This window comes from Cololabis saira, unplaced genomic scaffold (genome assembly GCF_033807715.1).
Source record: "Cololabis saira isolate AMF1-May2022 unplaced genomic scaffold, fColSai1.1 scf136, whole genome shotgun sequence".
NCBI lineage: Eukaryota > Metazoa > Chordata > Actinopteri > Beloniformes > Belonidae > Cololabis > Cololabis saira.
In genome coordinates, this window is record NW_026906300.1 from 45,767 (window position 1) to 56,382 (window position 10,616).

General features: G+C 42.7%; 1 protein-coding gene across 1 annotated transcript; it reads right to left on the reverse strand.

The window, feature by feature from the left end:
• Positions 1-5,236: 5,236 nt before the first annotated feature.
• Positions 5,237-9,132, reverse strand: LOC133438937 (nuclear factor 7, brain-like). The gene has a single exon (XM_061717430.1). It carries the CDS (start codon positions 8,978-8,980, stop codon positions 7,556-7,558), a length of 1,425 nt encoding a protein of 474 aa, XP_061573414.1. The 5' UTR covers positions 8,981-9,132; the 3' UTR covers positions 5,237-7,555.
• Between the last annotated feature and the right edge of the window lie 1,484 nt (positions 9,133-10,616).

Below are 10,616 nucleotides of genomic sequence, written 5' to 3' on the forward strand. Positions count from 1 at the left end.
ATGAGCTCATGTAACTTACAAATGATATATTGTTGCATATACGCATGCCATGTTATTCTATGTGTGTGGCATGTGCATTCATACCAGTTTACCAAACAGAAAATACAGCAGGATGGGACATAGGGAGAAAAAAAAGAAACATTTAAAATAGAAATAGGAAAAGGGGGTGAGGTGGGAGGGTGGGAAATAATTCTAACCATAAAAACAAAAGAAACGATCACCAATGTGTGCCGTGTGTTGTTAAGAGAAGCAGTGTAGTAATTATTAATGATTTAATATGAGCTGAAGGTGTATGTGGAGCTAAATCTAATCTAAACACCCACAGTGACCAAAAATCTGCATACTCATCGTTTTAGAAGAGCCAGGGAGTTGTCTTGGGGTCGCGGTAAAGTTTTCAGTTCACGTACAGCTTGTCCACGGTAATAATCCACTGTGCTCCTTCCGTCATGAGCCTCCTCCGGATCGGGAACAGGACCCGGCGACAGTCCAGCATCTCCCTGGGGAACGGAGAACGGTAGCTGGGGTCCCCGGCTCCTCACCTGTTCCTTCTGCTTGAAATGTTCAAACTTCGCCACGATGGGCCTTGGTCGCTGGCCTTCTGCTCTCCTCCCTCCCAGGCGATGGACGCAATGAAATGTGATTTTCCGGACCACATCTTCTGGAAGTTTTAATTGATTCTGGATGAAATCTTGAAGAATCAATTCGATGTTGTCATCCGTCTGCTCCGGGATCCCCGAAAACACCAAATTGTCCCTCATGCTTCGGGCCTGCAGGTCTAAGACGACCTCCTTCATAGATTTATTATCTATCTGGAGCCGGTTTAATCCCTCTGTCATGGATTTCACCAACTCCTTCAGACTGCAGTTTTCGGCTACCAACTGCTCCACCTGCTGGTGACTAAATTCCAGAGCCTCTCGTAGTGCCTGGAATTCTTTATGCAAGACTTCTACCAAGGACAAACGAGAGTCAAAGGCAGCCAAACGGTTCTCGATAGACAGCAGAATGTCCTCGGTGGCTTTTCCTGGAGGGGAGATGGCTCCAGGGGAATCCTCGGGCAGAGACCGCTTCGGAGTGGACGCAGCGGCGCCGCCAGACTTCTTCACCATGACTATTCTTTCAAAACACTCGTCTATAAATGAGTCCAAAGTTTCGCTTTGCTCCAGGTTGTTTTCGTAACTGTATAATCTATCTATGATAGTATATCTATGATATACCCTTTCGTTATTTTAATCTGAGTTTATATTCGTTTTTAAAGCATTTGCTGAAAACAAAAATACTACCTCGCCATGTTGGATTGTGCTGCCTCGTAGTTCTCGCGATATTACCACATCTCACGGTGCTTTCACTGCTGCTCGGCCGTTCACTGCTGCTCGGCCAGGTTCAATAGCCGAGTAATTTCATTTTTGTAAGAGCGTGTAAACTGATGGTATCCTGAGTTAAATATTCCAGCTGTGTTATGACCAACTAATATTACTTTCCATTTTGAGCATGATGTCATTTCATTTTTGTAAGAGACCGTATAAATTGATGGTAACCTGAGCTAAATATTTCAGTTATATCATTACTATTTACTGCAACGTTTTTGTTCAACTTGCTGAAATTGTTTAAATTTTGTGGTCATAAATAAATTAATAACCAAATTACTGCCTTGAGTTGTTTGTGTTGGATCTAAAACTATCTAGCTAGTATTTACATGTATGCATTTCTGTTAACATAGGGAATCTTAATTCAAACACTGTACTCAGATTAAAGAAAAGCAAGTCTTGTTTATTCAACACCAGGTCAACTGAGGATTTGTCTAATATAAAATGAAAACAAAAGAAATTGAACCTCAAATTATGTATAAAAAAATGATGAAGAAAACTACATTTTGTCCACCATCTTCCCAAAAATGTAAATTAACTTAGATAACTGGTCATCCCTCTTCTTTTCCCTCTCCTCCTCCTTTTCATCCATCCTATTTCATAGGGCCGTTGAAAAATCATCATGGGACAGCAGTTTCTGAATTTAAATCACCAGTGGGCTATGTATTTAACCTTACAGGTGAACTTCTTTCGTCTCGAAGTCGCACATGGTTCCTTTTCCTCCGCCTCCTGTTTTGTTTACATTTTCCCTGGTAACCTCCTTTTATGTCACAACGCAATGAACTGTGGGTAATTCCCTTTCCAAAACTCTGCGGAGATGCTGACTTACGGTAAGTGAGCAGTAAGGGCTCAAAATGTCTGCCGGGAGCCCTCGCACACTTAACGACTTTAGGAATGGGACAGCCCTGAACCCTTAACGACTTTAGGAATGGAACAGCCCTGAACCCTTAACGACTTTAGGAATGGAACAGCCCTGAACCCTTAACGACTTTAGGAATGGGACAATCCTGAACCCTTAACGACTTTAGGAATGGGACAGCCCTGAACCCTTAACAGCTTTAGGAATGGAACAACCCTGAACCCTTCAGGACTTTAGGAATTGAACAGCCCTGAACCCTTAATGACTTTAGGAATGGAACGGCCCTGAACCCGTAATGACTTTAGGAATGGGACAGCCCTGAACCCTTAACGACTTTAGGAATGGGACAACCCTGAACCCTTAACGACTTTAGGAATGGAACAGCCCTGAACCCTTAACGACTTTAGGAATGGGACAGCCCTGAACCCATAACGACTTTAGGAATGGGACAGCCCTGAACCCTTTAGGACTTTAGGAATTGAACAGCCCTGAACCCTTAATGACTTTAGGAATGGAACAGCCCTGAACCCGTAATGACTTTAGGAATGGGACAGCCCTGAACCCTTAACGACTTTAGGAATGGGACAACCCTGAACCCTTAACGACTTTAGGAATGGAACAGCCCTGAATCCTTAACGACTTTAGGAATGGGACAGCCCTGAACCCGTAACGACTTTAGGAATTGGACAGCCCTGAACCCTTAATGACTTTAGGAATGGGACAGCCCTGAACCCTTAACGACTTTAGGAATGGGACAGCCCTGAACCTTTAACGACTTTAGGAATGGGACAGCCCTGAACCCTTAACGACTTTAGGAATGGGACAGCCCTGAACCCTTAACGACTTTAGGAATGGGACAGCCCTGAACCCTTAACGACTTTAGGAATGGGACAGCCCTGAACCCTTAACGACTTTAGGAATGGGACAGCCCTGAACCCTTAACGACTTTAGGAATGGGACAGCCCTTAACCCTTAACGACTTTAGGAATGGGACAGCCCTGAACCCTTAATGACTTTAGGAATGGGACAGCCCTAAACCCTTAGCGAAAGGGCTTGAGGGCTTAGGGCGGAGATTGGAATTCAGGGTGGGACTCTCTCGTAGGACGTCTTTCACTCTTTCTGCTGCTCCGTCTGTTTCCAACCTTCTTAAATCCATCCTCTCTTTCTAGTTTTCACTTGTCTCTTTTTGTCAGTTTGGCTTTTATTCTGTATTATAATGTGGCAGTATGATGTCCTGCTGTGACTGAAAACAGGCGAGTGAGCTGCTCTGCACTCAATTTCAGGCATCAGCCTATTAGCACGGAGGGTGAGGGAATAAAAGGCGGTTGTGTTCCCTCCCCCTTGCCCTCTCACTTCCTGGTTCCAAGCTCTTCCGGTTTCCCGGCGTTCCTTCGCAGCGTTCAGTGCAGGTAGGTAAAACGGCTGTACTGCCTGCAGGTTGCTTCAGCATCTTTTAGCTTTTGTGTGTAGTAGCCAGCTTTGCGTTTTTAGTGGTCCATTGTGGTCTAGTGGGTGGTGGCGATCCTCTCTATGTGTGTTACCAGCTCCGAAAAGACAAGGTACGGACACTTAAATTTATTGTGCCACTCCTAGAGTGGTTTACTTGCTCCGGTGTTAAACAACTCACCTGTCCGTTTTTCATAGTGGTTCCTGAACGTATCGTCAGCGCACCATAACACGGAGCTGTTTAGAGCCTCCGTTCTCATCAACGGAGGACAACTGTTAACAAGACCCGCGGCCACTGACTGGACCAAAGATAAGGGGACACTGCTGCTTCGCATGCCCTTTTTTTATTTGTGTGATTTGTTTGCTGTGGACTTTATTTGCCGTGCTCCGTTTCCTTTTTTTTTTTGCTTTGCTCAACTCCGACGCCGCTGTGAGCATATTGCTTGCAGGAGCTGCGGTGCTCTAGTCCTGGTCCCGGACTTCTCCCTGAGCCGCAGGCCCGGGCTGTAGTCTCCCTGTCTGGGCTGCGTGTGTGGGTGTTCATGGCAGAAGTTTGTAGCAGTTGCTGCAACAGTGTGGATGAGAGTGAGTGAGTTTTAGTATAGGGCTGTTTTGTTTGTTTTGAGATTAAGCTGGATATTTATGTTTCATGTTTATTTTGTGTTGAGTTGGTAACTCTGGCCAGAGACTCCTCTTTCTTTATTTCTTTTACACCATTGGTATAAATTGCTCATTACTTTTGCTTTAGTTCTTTGGTACCTATAACGGCTTTTGTTTATTGTGTTAACAGTATTTCATATTTTCTTTTGAAGGAGTTGTGTATTAGTTATTGTGTCTAACTGTTTTTCTTTTGTTGTGCAGCTTCTGAGAGCCAGTGGTGGTGGTGGCATTCCCGGTGGTGGTTTCCCTTCGTGTGCTGTGGTCCTGAGTTTGGTTTTTGTGCACCTCACCTTTTGCTGTGCGTGTGTGTGAGTGGGGTGCTCCTTTTTAATTTTGGATTCCTCACCCCTGTCCCCCCCTCACCATTGGTAAGCCTCAGCTATTAATACAACCTGGTGTTATTTATGTTGGCCCTTTTTGTTACAATTTTAACCTGTTTAATATACAAATAAATGGTCTATGGCCTGTTGAATGGTGAACCACGTCTCTAGTATTTCCTTTGTATAATTTACCTGTGTGTCTTTATTAGATTTAGTTATTTAGAATTCCCTGGGTGAAACTCCCAGGGTGGCGTTGTTGGTCCTCCAATTTTGTAGATTCTGCCTTTTATAAAAATAATAGTAGCCCCTCGTAACGCCACAATAATATTAATCCTCTACTTCTCTGATTCTTGGGATTGTTGCTGCGTTGGCTTTACGTGCTACACGTGTTTCTCTAACTTCAAGAAAATATGTTCAGCTGTTATCAATAAAATTACCATTTAAATAGAAACCTGTGTCTCCCTGTTTTTACAAACTCATTAAACCGAAGTCTGTTCAATTCATTCATATTTTATTTCCCCCAAAAATAAATTACATGCAGTTTATTATATCAGGATATCAAATAATTAAAATAAATCATGATCATTTTTGTTTACCAGGTTAATACAGATGTTTGATTGAAAGAAACTTGAACAAAATCAATGTTTCACATATGAAGGTTTTATGAACCACAGTTAAGAATGATACAAATAAACATACATGATACATTTAACGGTTTAAAAAGATATGAAGCACCAATTATGAAACATTTGCTCACATGAGAACCAGCTGTGTTTTTAGACGTTTAAACAGTTTTTCATGTTTTAGTATCTTTTAGTTGCAGTTTGTTTAAAAACTCTGATCTTTGGACTGAAACTTGAGGAGCGACTTATAAACTCTGACTTTTGAACACTTACATTTACACAGAAATATGTTCTTTAATACCGTTTTTTATTTGACTTTTACTCTTCAAATGTTATAAAATCAGCAGGTTGATTAAAAATAGCTCTCAGATTTACAGTAGGAACATGGTGGATTTTTGTCATATTTTTAACTAGTTACAACATTTATTTAAACAGTAAAGTTTGAAACTAAAACATAAGATCTCATCCCAGTGATTCTGGCACATTTATAACATGAATACAAACTTGGATAAAATGAATCACAACTTTATAAACTTTTATATTTTGGTATCTTATTCAACGCTGAACAAATACGCTGAATGTTTTACAATAATATCTAAATGTGTCGTATTTTCGTAAGTTTTGAGATTCGTTTTCGTTCGATTTGTTTGCACATGTGAACTTTTTACTTATAGGGGACCTATTATGGCATTTAATGTCTATTTTGAACAGGCCTTGAATGTCTTAAAAACAAGCTTTTGTTTGTTTTTGCTAAATAAATTAGAAATTCAGCCTCTGATCCATGTCTTTATCTTCCCAGTCTCTAACCTCATTATCTATGTGGGATTCTGAGTGGGCGGGGCTATGATAATGAGGCACTGTGCTGATTGGCTGCCTGAATGACGCGATACACCACTACGAAAAAATGGTGGAAGCTTCAGCCGGCGGAGTTAAGCCTGAATTACGGTTCTGCGTTAAGTCGACGCAGACCCTATGCCGTAGGCTCTGCGTTGGTGTAACGCAGAACCATAAATCAGCATTTACACCGTGTCATGCATGCGATGCGAGCAAGCGACAAAATCAATTCCATTGCTTTATTTTCTATTGGACTGTCCTAACTGGCCGCAGCGACGCGGTGCGCAGTTTTGAGCTGAACATGTCGGACGCCCTGCTTCTATTTTCTTCCTGCTGCTCGTGTTGAAAGCCGGTTGAAAGCGCTGTAGGAAACAGTCACGGATGAGGAACGGCTGATCCAGTTAGTTGAAATGAAAAGTTATCTCTATGATTCCTCCTCATTTCACTACAAAAACCTCAATAAAGTGGCAATAAAATAAAAACACGGTTTTATAGTTGTGGCCGTGGTTTGCATTTTGGTTACGTAACGACAGGAGCAGAATCTGAATGGCTCCTAGAAGTCACATGACATTGGACGGGCCATCCGGGCGGCTTTCCTCCTTCTCTGAGTTGGCAGGCTGAGGGGAGACCACTTTAATTCATTTCAATTCAATTCAATTTTTATTTGTATAGCGTCTAATACAACAGATGTTGTCTTTAGACGCTTTCCAGAGACCCAGAACATGAACCCCCGAGCAATTATTACATAAACAGTGGCAAGAAAAACTCCCCTTTAGGAGGGAAGAAACCTCGACCAGGACCTGGATGATAAGGGGGGACCCTCCTGCCGAAGGCCAGACTGTGGGGATCGGGGACGTCAGCAGCACACAGCAGGCAGGTGGAAGCAGCAGTGGGATGACCAGAGGGGAGGGGCCAGCAGGTGGAAGCAGCAGCGGGATGACCAGAGGGGCAGGCAGGTGGGGGTGTGTGCAGGCAGGACCGCAGGCCAGCACGCAGCTCCCGAGGCTCCGGCCTGCAAACATGCACAAAAGAGAAAAAAGGGGGGCCAGCACAAGAAACTACAGGAGCGATGGACAAAAATGATAGCTATGAGATATTTATAATACATAAAAATGGAAATGGAGAAGAGAGGAAGGGAAGAGGAGAGGAGAAGAAGGGTGAGAGGCCCCGCCCAGCGGATCATGTCGGTCCCCCCTGCAGCATAGGCCTATAGCAGCATATCTACCACCAAACTATATTTGAGACTAACTATTATAGTCTTGTTCTATAGCTGCAACTATGACTACTGACTCTAACACACTAGAGTTTACACTAACTAGAGGTAGACTTTATATATGTTAAAGCAAGAAAAAAAATGTTTTTCAGAATAGGTCCCCTTTAAAATAATCCTGATCTTGGAAAAGTTATTCCATCAAAACATTAAAGACACATGAATATATTTTCTTTATCTCAGGTTAATCTATTCTTTGTCTGACAGATTCTGATCTCAGAAGTTTTTGCATCACCAGACTTCCCAATGCAGAAATAAGGGAAGAGTTTCTCAGTGAAAGTGTCTCTGTGAGTGTAGATGTGTGTCATGTCCTCAGCGTTGTAGAAGGAAACCGTCCCCCCGTCATAGTCCAGCTGGAGTCTGATCCTCCGGAGACTCGTCTCCACCGTGACGGTCTCACCAGCACCATTGCTGTATTCTCCATCATCATGCCATAAACACCAGATTCCATATTCAGGTGAAGGACATATTTTTCCCTTCCTGTCATATGACTCTTTCACCAAACCCACCATCCAGTCAGGATGATCTCCCACCTCCACCTCCCAGCTGTGTTTCCCTGAGGTCAAACCCTCAGAACCAAACACATCAGCGTAGAGGATGTTTCTCTCTGGATTATCAGGAAGCTGCTGTTCTGTATCTCCATAACTCACACTGGTCAGATCAGCAGACAGATAGAGACAGCGTCCTGCAGTGTTTGGGTCCAGAACTACCGGGCTGAAGTGGACCTGGTCCCCCATCTTCTCCCAGACTCTGAAGGCCAGGTTTCCCAGGTGTTTGGCCTCGTCTACCAGAGTTCCTGAGAGCAGCCGTGGATCTGACACTGAGCTCTGCTCTCTGGCTCTGTCCCGAGTGGGTTTAAACCTGCTGAGGAACGTCATGTTGTCTTTCTGCAGCTCTTCTTCAACAACAGAGATGCTGTCTGACAGAGAGGAGATCTGCTCCTGGATCCTCTTCCTCTCTCTGCTGATTCTCCTCCCCTTCTGCTCCTCTTCCTCCCTCAGAGCTGCCAGTCTGGACTCCTCTTCCTCCTTCAGGAACTGCTGGAGTTTGTTGAACTCTGCTCTGATCTGCTTCTCTGTGGACAGCAGCTGCTTCTCCGAGTGTTGAACCACATCTTTATATGTTTCCTCCACTTGTTTGTATTTGTTCCTCTTGTCCTGCAGATACTTTAAGTCAGATTTCAGCAGCTCCTTCAGCTCACCGACTGCTTCTTCTACAGGAACCACTTTGTGGTTCTGGTGCAGAGAAAACTCACAGAAAGGACACACAGCTCTCTGTTCGTCTCTACAGAACAGTGGAGGTATTCCTGGGTGTTTCCTACAAACCTCCTCCAGCCTCTTTTCTTCTTTTCCAGTCTCAGACGATCCACCTGTCTGTCTTCCAGCAAAAGAGTCGGCAAGTCCCTTCAGTGAAAAGTTCACAACATAATCTTTAGAAGATTTTCTTTTACAGATGGGACAGTTTCTGTTTTTAGCTTCTTCCCAGAACTTTTTCAGGCAGCTTGAACAGAAGTTGTGGTTGCAGCTCAGAGACACCGGATCTTTGAAAGTCTCTAAACAAACGTGGCAGCTCAGGAAATCTTTAAAAAGAGTTTTTTCATCCATTTCTTCAAATCTTCGAAGTATTCTTCAATCGGTAGACTCACCAGTTAAATGTCCCTCTGAATCACAGATTTAAGTCCTTTTATTTCAGGTTTTTAGTTCATAACCTTCACCCTGAAATGGCGTCTCAGCTCCGTTCAGTCACAAAAATGAACTTTGAGTTTCACCTATTTACTTTACTGACGTCAACAGATAGAGTTACATGTTCATAGCAGTTTGACTTGTTATTAAGAGATATAATCAAGTGACTTGAGTGTAATTTTTGGTCTTTTCGTATTGTTGTTTTTTTTTTAAAGCAAAACAACTAACAAAATAATTGTCCCTCTGTATGTTCGCATAAATTTAAAAGTTTAGAAAAACTCCCACCCTTCCACATATCCCAACAAGCCAGTTTACACAGCAAAGGTAAATACTGTATAACAGTAGGCAGTACAACATTCCTGGAGCAGTAAAAAACAGTAGCTGGAAGTCAGGTTTCAGTTCAAGGAGAGTAATGAAGTGAGCAGTAGAAAATACATATGAAGGGAAGGAAACTTATCTCAAAACATATACTCAAGAATATATTTTAAAAAGGAAATAATAATAATTAAAGCTGCAAGCATTGATAAACGGTTCTTCCACCCTTGTGCACGTTCAGGCTGCAGTGGAAGCTTGAATTACTTGATGTAGATTCTTCAGGCCTGGACATTTAGCGGATGAAACCACCCACGACTCTCTGTATCAAACCATTCAAGTTATGGCAGAACATAGGATCTATCAAATATTCACTAATCAGAAGAAGGGGCGGGGCTATTTCAGGCTAATGAAGGTCAAGTACTCAATACCGAATCCAATGACACCACCCACATGTCTTTATCACAACCCTTTCCAAAGTTATGGCAGAGAATAGGGACTATCAAATATTGACCAATCAGAAAAAGGGGCTGGGCTAATTTGCACCAATTATGTTCAAGGACTCAAAACCGAGTCCGATGACACCGCCCACGACTCTTTATATTAAACCATTCAAAAGTTCTGGCAGAAAGTAGGAACTATCAAATATGGACCAATCAGATGAAGGGGGGAGCACGCTTTTTGGTATCTAGCGTCGCTACGGTAATGCTTTTGAATGAGAAAAGTAATGTGCGTTGTCGCAGGATGGAGACAGACATTTTGATGTATAACACACCTGGGTGTACGTTACGGTTCGGGCCGTATTAACGGCCGAAGAAATGGCATAAATTGCGCCAAAATTACACGATTAATTCAAAATGTTCAAAATGGCCGACTTCCTGTTTGGTTTCGGTCATGGCGCCAAGAGACTTTTCTTTAAGTTGCTACAGGATATAGGTGTGTACCGATTTTCGTGCATGTACGTCAAACCGTAGTGTGGGGCTTGAGGCACAAAGTTTTCTATTATAAATGGCATTAATTCAAATACACGGATATGATACCTTAGAACATGATTTTACTGCTTTTTGGTATATATCTATTTTGTAGTCTGGTAGAGTCCTCCCCGAGGGAAAACAACACCAACCGCCGCTGGGTTGGTGTGCAGTTTCCTATTGAAATAATATTTTACACTACTGACGTTAGATGAAAAACATTACATAATTATATGAAGTTGGTAATTAAAGATTACAATATTTACATATCACTC

Coding starts and splice junctions, on each gene's coding strand:
- LOC133438937 (XM_061717430.1), bottom strand. CDS start 8,980: ATGGATGAAAAAACTCTTTTTAAAGATTTCCTGAGCTGCCACGTTTGT.